This window comes from Panulirus ornatus, chromosome 56, assembly GCF_036320965.1.
Source record: "Panulirus ornatus isolate Po-2019 chromosome 56, ASM3632096v1, whole genome shotgun sequence".
Lineage (NCBI taxonomy): Eukaryota > Metazoa > Arthropoda > Malacostraca > Decapoda > Palinuridae > Panulirus > Panulirus ornatus.
The window spans coordinates 21,016,561-21,041,013 of record NC_092279.1 but is presented as its reverse complement, the minus strand read 5'-3'; the positions used below and the strand labels follow the sequence as shown (position 1 = coordinate 21,041,013).

The 24,453-nt window shown below is 39.2% G+C and overlaps 1 protein-coding gene across 1 annotated transcript in view; it reads left to right on the top strand.

Moving 5' to 3' along the window:
- Positions 1–24,453, top strand: part of LOC139765996 (dynein axonemal heavy chain 7-like) — a 178,548-nt gene that overhangs the window by 132,942 nt on the left and 21,153 nt on the right. Inside the window, 7 exon segments of the mRNA XM_071694035.1 lie at positions 1,939–2,118; positions 4,446–4,705; positions 7,611–7,803; positions 7,980–8,139; positions 8,366–8,571; positions 16,507–16,647; positions 23,095–23,252. Of these exon segments, the coding sequence (XP_071550136.1) occupies positions 1,939–2,118; positions 4,446–4,705; positions 7,611–7,803; positions 7,980–8,139; positions 8,366–8,571; positions 16,507–16,647; positions 23,095–23,252 (1,298 nt within the window).

Below are 24,453 nucleotides of genomic sequence, written 5' to 3'. Positions count from 1 at the left end.
TTGCTCCCTTGTCTTACGCACTTTATTTACCTCCTTCCAGAACATCTTTTTATTCTCCCTAAAATTTCATTTGCCCTCTTTTTCACCTCTTGCACCTTTCTCTTGATCTCCTGTCTCTTTCTTTTATACATCTCCCACTCGATTGCATTTTTTCCCTGCAAAAATCGTCCAAATGCCTCTCTCTTCTCTTTCATGTACATGTGTATATATGTATATGTCTGTGTGTGTTTATATATATGTATATGTTGAGATGTATAGGTATGTATATTTGCGTGTGTGGACGTGTATGTACATACATGTGTATGTGGGGGGGCCATTTCTTTCGTCTGTTTCTTTGCGCTACCTCGCTAACGCAGGAGACAGTGACAAAGCAAAATAGATAAAATGAAAATATTGATGAACCATTTGCTGTTGAAGAACAAGGGGGTGTTAGAGAGGGAAGATGTTCAGACCAGATTTTTGCTTTTAGACAAGTAGTAAAGAATGATTTAGGGTAAAAGATTGTATGTGTTATCTGCACTTTTAGAAAAGACATATGATAAAGTAAACAGGAAAGTTCTCTGGGAAGAGCTTACTCTGTATAGTATGCATGAAAGACTTGTAGATAATGTTGAGACCTTTTATTTTTCTAGGGTATGTAGTGTAATATTTCTAGAGATGTTCATGGTATCCATGATCAGTAGTGTGCCTGTGTATGAAATGTGAGCAGAGTGCAAAACTAAGCTTGAGAAGAAGGAAGATTCAACAACTTCCCATTTTCCTTTCTTAATAGGAGCTGCTCCCTGTTCCACTCACTCAGCAGTGGATCAGGCCATCACAAAGGTATTTTTAAAAATTTTTGATACTTTTGTGTGCCAACAAATCATTTCATTGAAGGAAAAAATATGTATTAATAAGTAGTAGTTGGTAGGCAACCACCTACCAGGGAGGTATATTACTGGTGCTTTCTGCCTGGTTATTGGGAGGATCAGTGATGGCTGCATAGTGAGCCAGCACTTCATTGGTTGTCAAACTGCACTCCTCTGATCCAGATGGCTGTCTTTTCTTTCTGCCTCACCCTCACATGGACTTCTTGCATTCTGTCCTCAAACATACTGTCTCCCCATGTTATACACAACTTTTGACAACACTAGACTCACACAACTCATCCTTTGTAACTGTAGATTTTTCTGCAGTGAGTGCTATGCGTAAGCCCTGCCTTTTGGCGTAATGTTAGGTGCAGTGAATAGAAGTAGTCTACCTGTTTATCTATCAATATATTTGTATCTCTGATATCTGTTCCCTTGGGAACTTCCATCGAGGGGGTGGCCATGTCAGATGGGTCTCCACTCATCCCAGTCCTTTCATGCTTCCCTTGAGTCTTCACTTATCCCAGTCTATACAAGCCTCCTTCATATACACTGTTCCATGCATTCTTCCGCCATTTCTCTCTCTGCAGTATTCTTCCACTCTTTTTAGCTGTGTCACAGGTGGTTGTTCTCCCACAGCAATCCCTTTAACTGTACTAACATACTCTTTCCTTGTAAACTCTCAGTCTTGCATTCTGATAGAAATAGTAGGTTGGAACATTAGGCAGGAACAGTAGGTAGATGTAGTAGATAGGAGCATTAGGTAGATGTAGTAAGTAGGAACATTAGGTGGGAGCATTAGGTGTAAGTAGTAGGTTGGAATATAGGCAGGAATGTTAGGTAGAAGGAGCCAGTAGAAACTTTAGGTAGGAGCCCCTAGAAACGCTGCACTAGAATTGCCCTCTGACAGTGGCCTTTTAAGGATGAGGCATCAGAGGGTGAGAAACGGCACTGGAGTCCATCAGTTATGGAGACTTTTTGCCATGGCCATCCCTTTAAGGGAGTCCAGGAGGGAATTGGCATCAGAGATATAGATAGATAGAAAAAGAAAATAGTTTTTTCTTGTAATGAAGGTCTGTATCATCCATAGGGATCGGTTGGTGGAAGAATGGTGCTCAGCAGTAAAGACAGCTGGGTTAGAAGTGACTGAACCCTTCAGCCTAGTAGATGCTCTCACACCACTCCTACACATCCGTGCTTGGGGTCTTGAGGGTCTTCCCACTGACTCTTTCTCACTTCAGAATGCCACTATTATAAAACATACCATCAAGTGAGCCACTGTTGTTGTCTTATTCTGAAATTTTATGTACATGATCAAAAGCTTTACAGTATTTGTTTATGATCATAGTCATAGTTCCTTAGAATTTGATTATAAAGAAATGTATGACAATTTTGCAATTATCAACAGCTGTTGGTTGAAAAGTAAATGTATACAGTGATTTCAAAAGCGTTAATATATTCTGCTTTAGATTAATATATCTTTATAGATTTCAGCGAATATAACAATTAACTCATGATCAAATCTTTTACACTCAGCTATTGAGTGTTTGGCATCACTGAATTATTATTTTTTTACCCAGAATTTAAGTTTGGAATGTATGATACTTTAATAACGTAGTAGGTTTTGAGTGAAGGAAAGGTAAGACCATGATTGAAGACATTGTTTAAGTTTCAGACCTATATGTACAATTGGACGTGTATTTTAGAAGAAAGAACTGTACAAAGAAAGAAAATGAGCTGTGGCTCAAAGACAGTATTAAGTTTGACATTGCATTATCAGCTGTTATGTAAAACTGCAGAAAATTAAAAAGAAGCTAAAATGGGATGCCTCCAAGGTAAGTGAATTATTGATAGTAGAAACACTATAGGAATTAGATCAGTTCCACTAATGTCACCTGATATTGTTATGTATATGTAATCCATATTGATGCTGTCATGGAGAGTTAGGTGGCTCAACCAACCACAGCTCCCTCTCACACAGTATTGGTGGGAGTAGACGTCAACAAACCATTTGACACTCTTTCCAACATATCTTCACACAAAAGATGCCTGTTCCACCCTTCACACAATATTTGTGGGAGTAGATGTCAACAAACCATTTGACAGTATTGCACAAAAGATATTTAAAACCACCCTCCACATAGTATTAGTGGCATTAGACAATACACCATTTGACACTGTCACTGACATATCTTCATGCAAATAATACTTGAAACCACCCTCCACAGCAGTGACAAAAAAGTGGTTGTCAGCTTCATAGCTTGCCACCAAACAGAGGCACTCACAAACACTTCACCTCTTAAACCCTTAAGTTCTACAGTGGAGTTAATCAAGGAGCAGAGTTTTTCAAAGTTTCTTCAGTCTTCCACATGGCCTTCCATTTTTTCCTGAAGATCGCAGTCTGAAAGTCCTTTCTTATTCAGATACTCAGATGACCTTACAAATATATCATAGTACCCTAACCCTGCCAAAACAACTAACATGCAATATTACATTACACAATTGGAACAATGGCTCATTCAGAACATAATGTTTCAATCTACATAGACATCTTTAGTCACCCTTTTAATCCCAAAGATTCATAAATCCAACCTGCACCCTTCCATCACCCAGAATGGACAACTGCTCCCACTCAGCAAAACACAGACCATTCTGGATATCATGTATGACACAGGAATGATATTCACTCTCACACCTTAATCATCAACGTGAAAGAAACAAACTAGTTATCCTCAAAGCATTAACTGGTATGAGATATGGACAAAAGAAATAATCCCATGGTACAAATAATTCATCCTCTCCACCCTAAACTATGCCTCACCTGCCTTTTCATTTACCTTGTCAAAAGCAAAATGAACAGCTGCAAAGCACTCACAACCTTCAGCACAATTACTGACTTTCTAACAACCACAAGCAGAACACCTACACAGTGAAATAAAGATACTCTTAATATAATCCCACCTTGATATGCTTGGCACAGTTCTTTGCAACAGCAGTAAACTCTTCCCTTCCAACCCAATCCCTAACTAACCATTATCCCCAACTAGAGATGAGAAACTTACCCTTGCATCACACTTAAGCAACCCTTATGTACTGGTCCCCATCCCTACAAACACAACACTGACAAATCATTTGTGCACCAAAATGACCTGGTAAGCAATAAAAAGAAAAAATGCCAAATCAGTCTTGAGTACCACCTCACTGGACACACACCCATTTGAAACCACACTTCCCAGACATACATACAAGTTAAACTTTCTAGTTTATGCTCTGGAAACCACCCATCTTTACAATATTACAAACACTGTTCAACACCTTCGAAGACCCTTCATGCCCATGATACACTCACAACACTGTGGAGACAGTGAACGCCTCCTACTCGTTAACCCAGCAATCTCTGCACATAGCCACACACATTACTACACTTTATAACCATCTTTTGCACCTGCTGGATGTGGCCAGCTTCCTGAGTGCCTTTAAGCACCTCAGAAGATAGAAAGGGACTCTTGGGATGGGAAGATGGGTAAGTAGGTAAAGAGTTAGTGCCAGCTGCATTACTTTGGTGTTTTTTAATTCACAAATTATCATGTGTTTTAGATGGCCTCTGCTAGTGGATCCTGATGATCAGGGTACCCGTTGGATACAACAGCATGAAGCCACCAATGGCTTGGAAGTCGTCCAGGAGCAAGATTTTGATAAGTTAGCTCCCCAGGCTGTGAGTGGACCTCGTATAACTGTCCTTGAGGATGCTCTGACACGCTGTGTTCCAGCAGGCCTGCCCCTCCTCCTTCTTGACTTGTCAGGAGACCCACCACCTCTTCTCACCAACATCATTAATCGTGCCACAACAGATGAAGGTAAGATTTCTCATAATAAAGTTTCCAGAATAGCTTACAAATAAAGAAGTTTGTTTGGTCATACCAAGATAATGCTTATTTTTAAGCTTAAGGAACAATGCTTCAATTTCAAAGCAAGGTTGAACCAGCGGGATTTCTTTTGCATTTTTGCTTCTTCATATCTTAAGGAACATTATGAAGAATGTATCTTGTTTTTGAGTTGCAAATATAGAAGATTTTTAGCCATAGAGATTTAGAAAATCATTTAAATTCACTGGTTGTAGAAGAATATTTACCTTGGCCAGTAGTATGACTTTTCAAAAAACTTTACCGCTAACCTCCAAAGAGAGCTATGAGTGGGTTTGCTCACAAGTGCATTAAAGTGTGAACAACAACTGACTCACTTCTCAGTCCCTCTCATCCACAGCGGACTGCATACTTGCCCCTTTGTCCAAAACTCTTGCATTTACCTTCCCAACCACCCCATTCATAAACAGATTAAACAACCATGGGGACATCACACATCCCTGCTGCAAACTGACACTCACTGGGAACCAGTCACTCTCCTCTCTTCCAACTCATACACATGCCCTACATTCTTGGTAAAAACTTTGATATATTATTTTTTATTATACTTGATTGCCTTTTCCCGTGTCGAGGTATTGTCAGGAAACAGACGAAGAATGGCCCATCCAATCATATACACATATACTTACATAAATGCCCAGACACACACATATGCATACATATACATATCAACATATACACATATACATACAAATACACAGACATATACGTATATGCACATGTACATATTCATACTTGCTTGCCTTCATCCATTCTCAGCACCACCCCACCCCACAGGAAACAGCATCACTACCCTCTGCTTCAATGAGGTAATGCCATTTCCTGCATTAGCAAGGTATCATTAAGAGCAGAGGACTGAGCCTAAGAGGGAAAATCCTCACAGGCCCCCTTGTCTGTTCCATCTTTTGGAAAAGTTATGGAGTGGTTTGGATGGGAGGGACCTTGTGCTGTTGCATAGCATTGAGTGTGGAGTATGTTAAGGTGGGATTGTATTAGGAGGATCTTAGTATCATTTGTAGGTGCTAAGTATTTGTGATGGCTAGGCAGCCATTGATTGTTTGAGTACTTTATTTTGTTAGGTTTGCAGTTTTGCTATATTTGCTTTAGAAGACCAGGAAGTTGAGGCAAAGTTAAGGGAGAACAGTTGAATTTTTTGTTGATGATGCTAAGGGATGCATTTTCTTGTTCATATCTTGTGCCAGTTAGGGTTCTGTTTGGTAATGTTATTGGTAAAGAGAATGAGCATCATATGTTTGTCATATGTGATTCCAAAAATGGTTGGTGTTTTGTTGAATGTTCAGTTCCTGTCTGCATGGAGTCAAAAGTGTGATTGAAGACTACGGTGGAGATGCAAGCATTTTTTTTTTTTTTTTGTGGGTATGGGGGAGGAAGCCATTGTTTCAATTGTGCACTGCAGTGCAGCATATTTGTCATTGCTATAGTGGCATCAGGGTGTTGTGATGTCATTTTGAGGTTGCATTCATTTGAAGAGACCTTCATGTTAGGGGTTGCTGGAAATAATAGAAGGTTATGTAGGAAGAGACTGAAGAGGTTTGGAGAAAGAACTACTCCTTGATGAATTCCAATGTAGAGTTTGTGTTTTAAAGGTGACGTCATTGTGAATGATTCTTAATTGGCCACTGGCTATGAAATTGGCCAAACTTTTTTGTCTTTGTTGTGAAGTGGTGTTAAGTCTCTTATGTAAGGGTATATTTAGGGACAATGTCGAGTGCTTTTGATGTCTATTTCCACTAGTACTATGCAGACACAGGCTGTGGTTGATTGAATCCATCTAGGATATGTGTGAGGTCAGTTTGTAGTATGATGGTGGAGTGGTTGAGCCTGAAGCCTTGTTGTGTAGGTGAGGGTAGGATGTTTTGTTTGCTTTTGTTGTCGATCACTTGTACATGGAGTTTGAATGCCCAAGACTGAATTGATAAAGGGCAGAAGGAGAAGGGTTTGGGTGGTTTTGAAGTTTTTAAGGTTGGTATCATGTTCACAATTTTGCAGATGTTAGGAATTTTGTTGTGTAGCCAGGGCTGGTTGAATATATCTGAAAGTGCTTGGATTTCAATTTGGTCAAAGTATTTCTTGTGAGAGTTTGATATGTTTTAGAGCATTGTTACAGAAGAGATCTCTTAGGTTTTAATTGCATTATTTGTTTCAAGGAAAGTGAAAAGTGGATGGGTTGTTGTGTCTGGTTGGATTTTGGGTAGGTTCTTCATGACTTTACTGTTATCGATGAGGTTGGTTTGGGCTGATTTTTGAGTAATATTTTGTGAGTATGTCCATCCTAAGCCAGGTATTCATTTATTGACCAACCCCAAAGGGAGGATGTGTAGTTGGGATGACTGTAAGCTGACTTCTTCTTCCATGATTTGAACCTAGGTGGGACCATGCATGATTTATTGCCAGCAACACCAACCACTACTCCACAGAAGTTCAGAAAATTATTTTTCTGTTAACTGAAGTGGCACGGGCAACTGAATGTGCTAAACAAGGCCATCTCATCTACTGTGTATATACATATATACCCCAGCTTAAGCCAGGCACCCAATTGATTGATCAACCCTAAGGGAGGATGAATAGTTAAGTTGACCATGGACCAACTGCTATGACCAGGACTTGAGCCTATGTGGACTTGACCCTGGATGACCTGTGAATGTGTCATGGTCAGCAATGCTAACTGTTGCACCATAGAGGTCCATGATGCTCTCCACATCTTTTTTAAGTTTTGGAAACATTTTTAACACCAATATGTATTTTTCTGATACTGTTGATGTGTTAGAGCCAAACTATTTTCATTTGTATTGGCTAATACCTATGCATTTGCTATCAGGAGGTGTCCAAGTACTGAAAATTGGGACCCTTATTCTTCAGTACAACAATGATTTTCGGCTCTACCTAGCAACTCGGCAACCCCAGCCTCATGTGTCTTTAGAGATTGCTGCTGCTCTCACTGTTGTCAACTTCACAGTTACCGTCCATGGCCTTCATGATCACCTGCGGCAAATCCTTGTTAGGAAAGAGCGGTGTGTATTTCAGTTTTGCATACCTGCTGCACTTATAAATCTTCTTTGAACACTGTCTTTATTAAAGTTTTGAATCAATCAACAGACACAAAAATACTTTGATATTGAAAATGGTATCATAGTTTTAGGAGAACCTTTGTACTAATATGATTTTTTTTAACAAATTACATTTAAAGCCCAGAGTTAGAGGATGAGCGCCAGAAACTAGTTTTAACAACATCATCATACCAGCGTGCTTTACAAGACACTGAAGAGCGTATTCTGCATACTCTGTCGTCTGTACAGGGTAATATCCTAGAATCTGAGGAGGCCATTATCATTCTTCAGGAAACTAAGGTGTGTACTAAAGCTACAGTTTGAATGAGTACTCTCATGTCATGTGTTATGAATGTAAGGAGACTATCTAAACTTTTGGGAAGGAATTCTCAGGGCTTACTAATTGAAATGCTTTCCATTTCAGTGAAAGATCTGATAATCCAATTTTGAAATATTTGAAATGTGTATCAAAAGGAACTGGTCAGTTGCATTACTTACTTAAGACAGTATCTTTTTCATATGACAGCAAATGTCTGATGAAATTAAGCGGAAACAGGAACAGTGTGCAGAGACAGAAGCTGCCTTGCTTTTGTGCTGCCAGCAGTATGAGGCTGTATCTAAACCAGCAGCATCTTTATACATGACACTGGCTGGCCTTTGTTCACTATCACATATGTATCAATTTTCTCTTAGCTGGTACATAAATCTTTACATCTCTGTGATAGAAACTACGTAAGTATACTTGGTAATAGTACTGACTATTTGATTTCAGATAGTGCATAGGGGAGAAGCATTTTAAGATACATTCATTTTTATGATGAATGTGATTTTCATTGTTTCCAATCTTGTTTTTAATTTTGCTGATATTGAAATTTGTTTGAATTTAACAATCTACAAACCATATACTGTTAATCCTTTGTGTGAAAAGAAATTTTTCATTACTCTGAAAAATATTAATGGCTTGAAAACAAAAATTCCAGATAGAGCTGTAAAAGCATCTGAAAGAGCTTTGTTTAATGGCAGAGATACATTTTACCTCCCAAAATAAGATACATTTTTGAGGATTTAACCTTTTCAATCATCATACAAATGAGGCTGGTAGAGGCTTGTTCATAGGACTCAGCAACCATATTACAACTTGTTAAGGCGTATGATATTATGCTGCAAATGCAACGTGGCACAATGCCACTGTTTGCTCCCATTCATTTGTATTTTCTTGCTGGTTTCTTGCTTTCATGGATGCTATATGGGAATCATTGTCATTTATTCATGGATCTTTCCATTATCTGAATTGTTAGTATTTAGTTGTATCTTGAAAACTAGTGTATTCCTGAATACAACATTGGTGTCAGCTACCACAGTATAGTAGCATCCTTAAACTAAAACTTATTTTGATGGGTCAGCTTAACCACGTCTGTATGCTTTTTATGTTTTGCAATTCTCTGTTTCTTTTAGAATGGCTCAAGAGATTTTGGCTTTAAGCAAAAAGATATTACAACAAAAGCTCAAAATAACCACTGGAAGTGTCTGTAATATTTTACAGTGAGGTGTGCTCACCATAAATCTTTATTTAAAGGATGCTTACCAGCATATGTTATTTCATCCCAGGTTGGGAAGTTCTTGACTTTCCCAGGTAAGGCAAGGAAATTTGACAATACTGAGTGGTGCCTTTTGGGCTAAGGATAGCATCATGGAGTTTTACTGGGTAAATATCAGCCTTCTTAACCAGGCTAACATCAGTAATATCTGAATAATTTGGAATTTTTTAACATTTGAGAAGTTAGACACACACAGTTGACCAATAAATAATGATAGACAAAATCAGTAAGCTTCATTGTATTCTCCACTTTTAGCATTCACCACTTCCAAATGGTAATCAATTTCTGTCTAAGTTCATGGTAACAGTACATCATTAACCATTACTGTTGTGGCTTTAATCCTGGATTTCAGTTCTACATTGTTTTTGATCATGAAGTATTAACATAAACCTTCGTGAGAAAATGTCTATCAGAGTAATGGCTGGAGAACTTGGTGGCCACAGTTTTAGGCCATTACATCCTATCTAGCATCCTTATATCTAGCATTTCCTGTCCTATCAGTCAGCTTTTTAAAAATTTGAATGCTGTTAGCATTCATAGTTTCAGCACTTTGTTCATTCCAATCTTCCACCACCCTGATACTAAATGAATACTTCATATCCTTTCTAAAAAGATTTCTTAGCCATGCCTTTTTGTTGTTCTCCCATTGCATTTCACAAGAATTTTTTTTCCTGTTGACATCATTGGATTTTATTACAATCCTGAAAGATATACTCACCTTTCATGGTGAGCATATCAGTGGTCTCTAGGCTTTCTTTGTGAATCATATCTCTTGATTCTGGTACCAGTTTTGTTGCCATGCTCTGGACCTTGTCAGTCAAATTTTTCTGGTTCTTTAGATGTGATAACCAGACTTAATAAGCATATTCTAGTTTCAGTCTGTTTAAAAAGCGTATTGTATTTTCCGTCTTATGTACACAGTGATTAATTTTCCAAACATTTCCTTATCAATATACTTTGATAGTATTTGTCAGCAGAGAGTTTGCCTCCTGAGTGATTCTCATAATATGTAATTAGCAATATATTTGGCACAGTGTCAACCTCCAAATCTCACATACAGATTTCTGCAGTTTATGTCCGACTACAGTAAATAACTGTGATGCAGCCTTCTTTTGCTTTGTTCCTTCCACATTGAATTTATTTGGGTAGACTTTCATAAATCATGTTTCAGACCAACTTTAGAGCTTAGCTTCCCTTACAGATTAATGCTACCTCACTATTCTTTACCTCTCCTGACTTGTTTTATCCAAAAGCATGTTCAGGTTAGCATTTTACTCCATCTTGCAAGTCATTTTGTGACCAAGAATTGCAGTTGTCCCAAGACAACTGCAAAAATCCCTGAGGCATTCCACTGGAGACTCCTTCCCATTTCGAAGATGATCTGACTTTTGCTTCTTGTTTCTAAACACTGAGGTATTTTTGTCTGGAGAAGAAATATCCCTCATATTCTTGCCAAAAGAAACAGTTTTATTTCCAGCCTTTTGTGTTATTGTTTGAATGCTATCTGGTGGTGTAGATACTACCAATGTACTCACTCACATCTTATGTCCAAAAGAGAGCTTGCTCTGGCATAGAAGTCTAAGAAATGTGATATACATGACCTCTTTTCCTTGGATCAGTTTTGCATATGGCTCTGTAGTTTCTCCTTAGTTGTCATTTACTTGCTTTCTGATAATCTTTTCCAAAGTTTTACAGATTGCACTTGTTAGAGAAATTGGTTTGTAGTTCACTGTAAATTCTTGATCTCCTTTCCCAAAGGGGGGCATAATAGTTGCCCTCTTCCAGTCCCTTAGCGCTACTCCTTCCTTTAGTGACATTCTGAATAGTATTTTAGAGAATCTGTCAGGTATATCTGCATACTTCTAGAGTACACGTGGAAAGAATTCATCAAGGCCATGAACCCTTTGTAATCAAGACATTTTAAGAGTTGTTATGTCTTTCCTCACAATTTTAATGCTTTCTACAACCTTTATCCATCCCATCTCACTTTTGTTGGGGTTACAGTGTCCTCCACTATGAAAACACTGATGATCTGATATTCATCATTACCTTCAAGAGTTTTTTGCTATAAATGCTTAGTCAGATTAGATACTAGATACTCTCTAACCTTTTTTTTTTTTTTTTTTTTTTTTTTTTTTATACTTTGTCGCTGTCTCCCGCGTTTGCGAGGTAGCGCAAGGAAACAGACGAAAGAAATGGCCCAACCCCCCCCCCCCCATACACATGTACATACACACGTCCACACACGCAAATATACATACCTACACAGCTTTCCATGGTTTACCCCAGACGCTTCACATGCCTTGCTTCAATCCACTGACAGCACGTCAACCCCTGTATACCACATGACTCCACTTCACTCTATTTCTTGCCCTCCTTTCACCCTCCTGCATGTTCAGGCCCCGATCACACAAAATCTTTTTCACTCCATCTTTCCACCTCCAATTTGGTCTCCCTCTTCTCCTCGTTCCCTCCACCTCCGACACATATATCCTCTTGGTCAATCTCTCCTCACTCATTCTCTCCATGTGCCCAAACCATTTCAAAACACCCTCTTCTGCTCTCTCAACCACGCTCTTTTTATTTCCACACATCTCTCTCACCCTTACGTTACTTACTCGATCAAACCACCTCACACCACACATTGTCCTCAAACATCTCATTTCCAGCACATCCATCCTCCTGCGCACATCTCTATCCATAGCCCACGCCTCGCAACCATACAACATTGTTGGAACCACTATTCCTCAAACATACCCATTTTTGCTTTCCGAGATAGTGTTCTCGACTTCCACACATTTTTCAAGGCTCCCAAAATTTTCGCCCCCTCCCCCACCCTATGATCCACTTCCGCTTCCATGGTTCCATCCGCTGACAGATCCACTCCCAGATATCTAAAACACTTCACTTCCTCCAGTTTTTCTCCATTCAAACTCACCTCCCAATTGACTTGACCCTCACCCCTACTGTACCTAATAACCTTGCTCTTATTCACATTTACTCTCAACTTTCTTCTTCCACACACTTTACCAAACTCAGTCACCAGCTTCTGCAGTTTCTCACATGAATCAGCCACCAGCGCTGTATCATCAGCGAACAACAACTGACTCACTTCCCAAGCTCTCTCATCCCCAACAGACTTCATACTTGCCCCTCTTTCCAGGACTCTTGCATTTACCTCCCTTACAACCCCATCCATAAACAAATTAAACAACCATGGAGACATCACACACCCCTGCCGCAAACCTACATTCACTGAGAACCAATCACTTTCCTCTCTTCCTACACGTACACATGCCTTACATCCTCGATAAAAACTTTTCACTGCTTCTAACAACTTGCCTCCCACACCATATATTCTTAATACCTTCCACAGAGCATCTCTATCAACTCTATCATATGCCTTCTCCAGATCCATAAATGCTACATACAAATCCATTTGCTTTTCTAAGTATTTCTCACATACATTCTTCAAAGCAAACACCTGATCCACACATCCTCTACCACTTCTGAAACCGCACTGCTCTTCCCCAATCTGATGCTCTGTACATGCCTTCACCCTCTCAATCAATACCCTACCATATAATTTACCAGGAATACTCAACAAACTTATACTCTCTAACCTACCCCTGATAAATTAATAAAATAGTTTTGGATTTTTCCCTTGACTTGTCCTCAGTATTCTTTTTATGGTTTATCTTCTCCTCTCTCCTTACCCTGCAGTACTCATTTGCAGTTCCCTTATATCTTGCAGATATTTGCTGCTACTGTGATGTCTTTAGCTCCTCCATAATACATCACTAAGTTCTTTTGCTTTTTGACATTTATTGAATGGTATCTCTCTTGTTCATATTTCCATCACTGTGGCACTCATATTCTGACCTGCTCTTTGTTAATGTCATGAAACCTCCCATACCGATGGTCTGTATTCGGGAAGGGGAACTCCCTTTTCCATATTAAGGTCTGTGTAATATTTTTTTTTTTGTGTGTGTGTGCATGTGTTTTCCTCTCCAGTCCCCCTTTTGTGCTGTCTCTAACTGACTATTTAAAGTCATGCACTACTTGATCAATGTAACATTTGCATCATATTTAATATTCATCTTCCAAATTACTTTCTGTGAATACAAGATTGTTCAAAGTGTTGATTTTTCACTCTAACATTTAACGAAAGATATATATATATATATATATATATATATATATATATATATATATATATATATATATATATATATATATATATATATTATACTTTGTAGCTGTCTCCCGCGTTAGCGAGGTAGCTAAAGGAAACAGACGAAAGAATGGCCCAACCCACCCACATACACATGTATATACATACACGTCCACACACGCACATATACATACCTATACATCTCAACGTATACACACATATACACACACAGACATACACATACACGAAAGATGCTTTGTATTAAATATTTCAGCTTCCATATTATTATATGTGAAGACAAAGTCTATTAGTGATAATGTGTCAGTCCTTATAGCTGATCGAGTAAGTAATGAAAGGGTAAGAGATATGTGTGGTAATAAAAAGAGTGTAGTTGAGAGAGCAGAAGAGGGTGTATTGAAATGGTTTGGCCACATGGAGAGAATGAGTGAGGTAAGATTGACAAAGAGGATATATGTGTCACAGATGGAGGGAACGAGGAGAAGTGGGAGACCAAATTGGAGGTGGAAGGATGGAGTCAGAAAGATTTTGAACATGCAGGAGGGTGAAAGGTGTGCAAGGAATAGTGTGAATTGGGGCGATGTTGTCTACCGGGATGGACATGCTGTCAGTGGATTTAACCAGGGCACATGAAATGTCTGGGGTACACCATGGAAAGTTTTGTGGGGCCTGGAGGTGGAAAGGGAGCTGTGGTTTTGGTGCATTATACATGACAGCTAAAGACTGAGTGTGAACAAATGTGGCCTTTGTTGTCTTTTCCTAGTGCATGCAGGGGAAGGGGGTTGTCATTTCATGTGTGGCGGGGTGGCGACGGGAATGAATAAAGGCAGCAAGTATGAATTATGTACATGTGTATATTTGTATATGTCTGTGTATGTATATATATGTATACGTTGAAATGTATAGGTATGTATATTTGCGTGTGTGGGCATGTATGTGTATACATGTGTATGTGGGTGGGTTGGGCCATTCTTTTGTCTGTTTCCTTGCACTACCTCGCTAACGCGGGAGACAGCGACAAAGTATAATGAAAATAAGTAAATGGTTGGTGGTATGTTGATACTGGAAATTTTTCTATATGTAGTTTAGAAACTTGTGTCTCCATAATTGTTTGTATGTGTATAGATTTTCTAAGTATTTATCTATGTAGTTGATTACCCCAGTTATCAGTATTGCACCATCTATAAGGAGTGAGTGCCATGCTGCTTCTTTTCCTTTCTAAGTATTCCTTCATTATATTCATTGTACATTTATTCTAAGTCATTGCAGTTTCACAGGGCTGTAAAGTATCAGTACTGCTATGCTTGATTTATCAACTGTAATTCTTTCCATTACATACAGTGTCAAAGGGCCTTTCATCAACATTTTCTGAAATTTGATATTACTTGTTGTCAAGAGGACCAGCCCCTCACCTCCCTTCATCTTTCCCATAGCTCCTTGCTCTTGTATATCCCTTTGAATGGATTTAATGAGTTTGATCTCCACAAATCCAACAGTATCAGGATTTGTGTAATCAATTCACATTCAAAAGCATTATTTTTAATCCAAAGCTTGCACCACTTCATAATCTTGTTCTCTGTGAGCTAGGGGCTCTGACTTCATTCTTTTTCCCATGTTTATGCTTCTCGCTTTGTCTGTCAGTTTTGATAAACACCGTCCTGAAATCCCTCTTTTTGTCAAGTTTCTTAGCCTGCTGTAACATCTGACTAGACATCTTCATGTAGAGATGATTCTCACTGGTCATTTTTTCCCTTTTTTTGTGTACCTGCTGATTCTTGTAGCATTTTTATTCATAGTCTCACATTTACACAAGTCTGTTGCATCATGTAGCTCTTTGATTTCCTCCCCATCTATAGCTATTCCTCCTCCTCTGTTCAGAAAATGCACTTTATCCAGCTGCAGAGCCCATCACAAACCTACATTTACTGGACTTGCCATGAACTGTCTCTCTCATATGAAGAGTGGCTCACTTGTTACATCCTTCTCCTTGTCTTTGATGATATTAAGAATATGCTTTTCCATCTCCACACATATGTCCTGAACAACCTGTATTCTTTTTAGCCATGCGTCAACTGCTCCACACACTTCTCCAATTATCCTGTCTGTTGAGGGGACTACCATCTCTTTGACATCCTTCATTATGATGTTCTGGCTCTCATTTAAAATCCCCAAATTTCTATCACTCCCCTTTGGTCTTTTGATTTGTAGCTTATCCCCTTCACCCTCAGAACTGTCTCCCAGTTTCTGACCCACATTTCCTTCACAATTCATCCTTTCTAGTGGATAGACTGATTTCTTGAATGGTTATCTGCTTTGGCTTTGATTATGCTGCCATCATAAGAGGATTGACTGGGATGGAGGTCATTTGTGTGTAGGGATATGTTCTTTCGCTATCCATAGGTTTTATGTGTAAGTCCCTCCTTCATTTGGGCGTGCTCTCACATTCTAACAGGATTCTGTCCATAGGTGAGAATAGTTCATTATGAAGGTTTTGCCATAGGCATCCTTGTACTTTTTCCTTCCTTTCTTTCCTTTTAAAAAGAGTCTGTGATTTCTGAAAATATCAGTGGTTAAATGAATGAATGTGGATAGGACATCGCTTGGTGCCACTCATCTCCATCCCATGACATCATAAGTCTGCACAGGTTGTTTTATGACTCTTGAGTCCTGTGAATGGGCATCTGCTGGCCTTATATGTTTTGTAATGGTTTAAGGAAGTGAACCCTCATGGTTACATCTTATTTTTTAGGAAAAGCAACATTTTATCAGATATCTTGATAGAGTTCTTTAACATGTTTATTGAGCTCTGCCTGCAGTAGGGAAATGGTTTTTATCTTACAATACCATAATTTTTTTATTATATATATCTTTCTATAGTGGGAAAAGCTCTGTGCTTGAACGTCGCCTGAGCCTCTTACAGGAGTCTCTGGTGAGTCACGTCCATTCGGCAGTGGTGCGCAGTTTGGCAGCTGTGCATAGGCTGCCTTTTACCTTCCTCATTGCTCTCCATGTCCTAAGGTTTGTCATTGCTATTGTATAAGATTATCATGTATCATTTAATTGCAAAATTAGTATTTGTATATTTATAATTGTCCCTGGACCTCCTTTCCAGAGGCTTCTCAAGCCCAAAGCTGCACTACATGCATTAGCAGAGAAATGATGGACTCCTGTGAGAAATTCTCTGTCAAGACTGTATTCCCAATGATACAGCCATGGCATATGTGGCTTTTCACTCACAGTGTAACCTCATTCAGAGTCCAGCTGCAATGATATTAATAGAACCACACATACAGATACAAGCACATACTCTGTGTGTATATTCATCCATATGTGTATATAGCATTTCCAGATCCCACACAAGTGGTAGCGGTTTGACTCCTGCTGTCAAGGAGGATATACATGATGTAATGCAGGAAATGGCCATTTATCATTTTAATGAGGTAGCATCAAGAATAGAGGGCTGAGCCCTAGAGGAAAAAATCCTCACTTATCCCCCTTCCGTGTTCCTTCTTTTGGAAAAATACTAACAGGAGGGGAGGATTTCCAGCCCCCACTCACACTCCTTTTAGTCACCTTCTATGACATGCATGGAATACATGGAAAGTATCTTTCTGCCCTGTCCCCGGGGATAATATATTTATTCATTTTTATTTATCTATATTCATTATACTTTGTCACTGTCTCCCGTGTTAGCAAGGTAGCTCAAGGAAACCGACAGAAGAATGGCCCAACCCACATACACTTGTCTATACATAAACGCCCACACACACACACATATACATACTCATACATTTCAACATATACATACATATACATTTCAACATATACATACATATACATACACAGACATATTCATATATACACATGTGCATATTCATACTTGCTACCTTCATCCATTCCCGTCGCCATCCCACCGCACATAAAATAGCACCCCCCTTCCCTGCACGTGCGCAAGGTAGTGCTAGGAAAAGAGAACAAAGGCCACATTCATTCACACTCAGTCTCTAGCCATCATGTGTAATGCACTGAAACCATAGCTCCCTTTCCACATCCAGGCCCCACAAAACTTTTCATGGTTTACCTCAGATGTTTCATATGCCCTGGTTCAATTCATTGACAGCAAGTCGACTACGGTATACCACATTGTTTCAATTCACTCTATTCTTTGCACACCTTTCACCCTCCTGTATGTTCAGGCTCCAAGATATATCACATGTTTGAAGAAAGAAACGTGGATGATCTGGCTTTGAATGAAACACAGCTTAAGGGTAAAGGGGAAGAATGGTTTAGAAATGTCTAACTGTTACTGGTTGGTGAGAAGACAAATTAAGGAAGGAGCAGCACTACTTCTAAAGTAGGAGTGTATGATAGAGTGTACGGAATTAAATTCTAAGATGATGTGGGTAGAATTTAAAGTAGATGGCAATAGATGGGTTATTATTAGTGCCTATGCAATTGTTTTAGGGCAATTGAGTGCATGTGTCAGCAGTTTTGATATAAGAGAGTGGGTATTAGTGATAGGTGATTGAATGTGAAGGTGAGTGATGTTGTAGTTAAGGGTATTATTAGGGGGTATAGGGTGCTTAGTATTATGACTGGAAATGGTGAATAGATTGTAGAGTTGTGTGCTGAAAATGGACAGGTAATTAGGAATACCTGGTTTATAAAGAGGGACATACACTAGTATCATATGTGAGTAGGAGAGATGGTCACTGGGCATTGTTGGATGACACATTGAATGACAGGTATGTAAAAGAGACTTTAGGATGTAAATGTGTTGAGAAGAGCTACTGGTGGGATGTTTGATCACTATCTTGTGTAAGCAAGGATGAAGATCTGTAATTGTTTTTGGAAAAGATGAAGTAATGTCAGGGAGAAGAAAGTGGTGTGAGAAACTTAGCTTGAAAAAGACTTGTGTAAAGAAATACTAGGAGAAATGGAATGTAGAATAACAAAAGGTGAGAGTAAATGAAGCATGGGGAATGGATGAGGAATGAGAGGTTTTTAGGGAAGCATTGCAGGCATTTGCAAGAGATGCATGTGACTTTTGAAAGGTGAGAGATGGGCAGATTACAAAGGGTAGTGAGTGGTTGGATGAAGACATAAAGTTGTTAGTGAAAGAGAAAAGAAAGGCATTCAGGTGATACAGGGAAGGATTACAAATGACTGTGAGAAATATAAGAGAAACCAGCAGGGGTTGAAAAACAGGGCAAATGACAGTTGGGTAGTGCAAATATCAGTAAGCTTTAGGGAGAATGGGAAAATGTTTTGGAAGGAGATTCATAAGTTGCAAGAATCAAGGTAGGTCACAAGTGGAGGAAACAGGGAGTGTAGAGGCCAATTTGGAAATGGAAGGATGGAGTGAAAAAGATTTTGAGCATTTGGGGCCTGAAGATGCAAGAGAGTAAAAGGCATGCACAGGACAGAGTGAATTAGAATGTTGTGGTATACTGGGGTCAATGAGCTGTCAGTGGAGTGAACCAGAGCACGTAAAGCGTCTGGGGTAAACCATGGAAGGTCTGTGGGAAGCTGTACATTATAGTAGCATTATACATGACATCTAGAGAATGGATGTGGGCTGATGCAGACTTTCTTCATCTGTGGGAAACAGCGATCAATTATGAAAGAAAATGAAATATTCTAACCTCCTTAAGATTAACATTTACTTCATTATGGTAGGTGCTGTATGCTATGCTATACCCAGAACTATTACTACATTTTCTTTTAATGTAATGATGAGGGCAGAATTTATGAAATATATATATATATATTATTTTTTTATTATACTTTGTCGCTGTCTCCCACGTTTGCGAGATAGCGCAAGGAAACAGACGAAAGAAATGGCCCAACCCCCCCATACACATGTATATACATACGTCCACACACGCAAATATACATACCTACACAGCTTTCCATGGTTTACCCCAGACGCTTCACATGCCTTGATTCAGTCCACTGACAGCACGTCAACCCCAGTATACCACATCGCTCCAATTCACTCTATTCCTTGCCCTCCTTTCACCCTCCTGCATGTTCAGGCCCCGATCACACAAAATCTTTTTCACTCCATCTTTCCACCTCCAATTTGGTCTCCCTCTTCTCCTCGTTCCCTCCACCTCCGACACATATATCCTCTTGGTCAATCTTTCCTCACTCATTCTCTCCATGTGCCCAAACCACTTCAAAACACCCTCTTCTGCTCTCTCAACCACGCTCTTTTTATTTCCACACATCTCTCTTACCCTTACGTTACTCACTCGATCAAACCACCTCACACCACACATTGTCCTCAAACATCTCATTTCCAGCACATCCATCCTCCTGCGCACAACTCTATCCATAGCCCACGCCTCGCAACCATACAACATTGTTGGAACCACTATTCCTTCAAACATACCCATTTTTGCTTTCCGAGATAATGTTCTCGACTTCCACACATTCTTCAAGGCCCCCAGAATTTTCGCCCCCTCCCCCACCCTATGATCCACTTCCGCTTCCATGGTACCATCCGCTGCCAGATCCACTCCCAGATATCTAAAACACTTCACTTCCTCCAGTTTTTCTCCATTCAAACTCACCTCCCAATTGACTTGACCCTCAACCCTACTGTACCTAATAACCTTGCTCTTATTCACATTTACTCTTAACTTTCTTCTTCCACACACTTTACCAAACTCAGTCACCAGCTTCTGCAGTTTCTCACATGAATCAGCCACCAGCGCTGTATCATCAGCGAACAACAACTGACTCACTTCCCAAGCTCTCTCATCCCCAACAGACTTCATACTTGCCCCTCTTTCCAAAACTCTTGCATTTACCTCCCTAACAACCCCATCCATAAACAAATTAAACAACCATGGAGACATCACACACCCCTGCCGCAAACCTACATTCACTGAGAACCAATCACTTTCCTCTCTTCCTACACGTACACATGCCTTACATCCTCGATAAAAACTTTTCACTGCTTCTAATAACTTTCCTCCCACACCATATATTCTTAATACCTTCCACAGAGCATCTCTATCAACTCTATCATATGCCTTCTCCAGATCCATAAATGCTACATACAAATCCATTTGTTTTTCTAAGTATTTCTCACATACATTCTTCAAAGCAAACACCTGATCCACACATCCTCTACCACTTCTGAAACCACACTGCTCTTCCCCAATCTGATGCTCTGTACATATATATATATATATATATATATATATATATATATATATATATATATATTTTTTTTTTTTTTTTTTTTTTTTTTTATACTTTGTCGCTGTCTCCCGCGTTTGCGAGGTAGCGCAAGGAAACAGACGAAAGAAATGGCCCAACCCCCCCCCCCCCATACACATGTACATACACACGTCCACACACGCAAATATACATACCTACACAGCTTTCCATGGTTTACCCCAGACGCTTCACATGCCTTGATTCAATCCACTGACAGCACGTCAACCCCTGTATACCACATCGCTCCAATTCACTCTATTCCTTGCCCTCCTTTCACCCTCCTGCATGTTCAGGCCCCGATCACACAAAATCTTTTTCACTCCATCTTTCCACCTCCAATTTGGTCTCCCTCTTCTCCTCGTTCCCTCCACCTCCGACACATATATCCTCTTGGTCAATCTTTCCTCACTCATTCTCTCCATGTGCCCAAACCATTTCAAAACACCCTCTTCTGCTCTCTCAACCACGCTCTTTTTATTTCCACACATCTCTCTTACCCTTACGTTACTTACTCGATCAAACCACCTCACACCACACATTGTCCTCAAACATCTCATTTCCAGCACATCCATCCTCCTGCGCACAACTCTATCCATAGCCCACGCCTCGCAACCATACAACATTGTTGGAACCACCATTCCCTCAAACATACCCATTTTTGCTTTCCGAGATAATGTTCTCGACTTCCACACATTTTTCAAGGCTCCCAAAATTTTCGCCCCCTCCCCCACCCTATGATCCACTTCCGCTTCCATGGTTCCATCCGCTGCCAGATCCACTCCCAGATATCTAAAACACTTCACTTCCTCCAGTTTTTCTCCATTCAAACTCACCTCCCAATTGACTTGACCCTCAACCCTACTGTACCTAATAACCTTGCTCTTATTCACATTTACTCTTAACTTTCTTCTTCCACACACTTTACCAAACTCAGTCACCAGCTTCTGCAGTTTCTCACATGAATCAGCCACCAGCGCTGTATCATCAGCGAACAACAACTGACTCACTTCCCAAGCTCTCTCATCCCCAACAGACTTCATACTTGCCCCTCTTTCCAGGACTCTTGCATTTACCTCCCTAACAACCCCATCCATAAACAAATTAAACAACCATGGAGACATCACACACCCCTGCCGCAAACCTACATTCACTGAGAACCAATCACTTTCCTCTCTTCCTACACGTACACATGCCTTACATCCTCGATAAAAACTTTTCACTGCTTCTAACAACTTGCCTCCCACACCATATATTCTTAATACCTTCCACAGAGCATCTCTATCAACTCTATCATATGCCTTCTCCAGATCCATAAATGCTACATACAAATCCATTTGCTTTTCTAAGTATTTCTCACATACATTCTTCAAAGCAAACACCTGATCCACACATCCTCTACCACTTCTGAAACCACACTGCTCTTCCCCAATCTGATGCTCTGTACATATATATATATATATATATATATATATATATATATATATATATATATATATATATATATATATATATATATATATAGAAACAAATGAGAAAAGCATGGAGTTTCACCACCAAATTAAGACAGCACAAACAATGGCACACACTTTAGCAACACTTTGTCAACAAGAGTTTTATATCTGTTAAGTCATGATCAAAATTGTCAGATCATATTAAGTTTTCAGAAGTTTGTAGCTTCAAATATGGTCATGTATTTCAGATGAAAGATACCAGAGGAATGATCTGTTATCAGGTGAAATGGAAATGTTTGTGAGGTTAGTGTGAATGGAGACTTAGATATTGCTTAATGAATTACATTTGTGTGCAAAGCAGAATAGTAAGAAGCTCTTTTATTAGCATGTAAGTTCATATTTCACTTAGACACAGGCTGATGATTTTAATGACCTACTTAAGAGACTCTCTGCACTTCATCTAGACTGTGTTAAGGGGAATGGAGTTCATGATGATACAGTAGATTGATAGATTTTTTTCTACAATGATTATTGATGCAACCAAAGTTGTACCAACTGGATTGCTTGCTCTAGGCCTCAATAATAAAACTCAGTGCTGCTTCCTCATCAGGTATATAATCTGAGAACTGCTGAGTGGCTTGGCCCTTGCAATTGCCACTTCACTACCAAACACACAGCAATACATTTGATATTGTCACATGAGCAAATCCACTGCAGATACAAGGAATTAATTTCTCTGTTGAATCAGTTCTTTGACTGTAGAAATAACCAGGTACTACAGAGTTTCAGGTGATGTAGATGCTGATGAAGAGGTGTGGCTTCATCAAATGGTGGCAAGCAATGATAGTACAGCGCCTTCCCCTCCGGACTGGGTACACCCATCACTGGTTCTTGTTTGGCCTGCTGTCTATCACCTCATGTCTCTCCCTAGCTTCCAAGGTGTGGTATTTATTGAATGGCTATAAGCCACTTGCATGCATTGGAATTTTATTACTTATGATTACGATCTCTGAAATTATCTATGTGTTACAGTATAGGGAGGAACTTGTGTAGGGACCCCATCTCTTGAACTTTCTCTGCTGCCATGTAACTTTTTTTAGAATTATACTCTTTTTTAAGCTGTTGCCATTCTTAGATTCATTACATGTTTCATTGCTTTCATTAAGTACTCTTATACTATAAAAGAACTTTCTGAAGAAAAGAAAATCTTGGTAAGTGTCTTGCTTAATTTCAGATTATGGCCTTTGATTGTTCTATCATTACATTTTTCGAGGAGCTATTTGCTTTTGACATCACTGAACTACTTTAGAATCTTAAAGGTTGTGATCAAATATCCTCATATTCTTCTCTCTTCAATGGTGGACAAGTTTATGGCCTATAACCTATCCTCGTGACTCCTCTCTTAATTCTGGCACAGTCTTTGTTTCCATTGTTTGGACTTTCTGTTCTAGTTCTTAGTGCTTTTTTTTTATTATTTCATTTAGTATTCTTTCTAGAAAGATAGTTTCCATATACACAAAAAGAGAATAAAGAAATCCCTCCCCCTTCTCCAAATTTTTCTTTACAGATTATCTTTGTATCATATATTATTGAAAGAACTCCCAAAAATGCAGTCCTGTATATTTTATTCCTTACTGATGTGGCAGAATGTTAAACTGATGAATGACAGGCCCTAATACCAACAAGGATCCTATATATGATGAGTGTGGAGTTTTTCTAGGGGTGATATACAGGTACATACACAGTAACACGTCACTTGATTTCACACATCTTTTATGTATGGTTTTCATATTTTCTGCCTATTTTACATATTTCTTATAATATTTTTGTGCTGTATTTACATATTTTCTTATTGTTACACTGATAGAACTTTAAATACATGAATGAATTAAGAAAGACCTTGTAATTGATATAAAAGAAACTGTTTCTTTTACAGTAAAATTTTTCACACTAAAGACCATACACTCTGACATGATGACTCAGTTACACTTTCTTTGCTGATTTGCAGGTACCTGTGGAGCAATAGATAGTAGTAGGTAGGAGCATTAGACAAAAACAGGTAAAAGTAGTAGGAATGTTAAGTAGGAACACTAGGTAGTAGTCAGTAGGAATATTAGGTAGGAGTCTCTGCAAACACTGC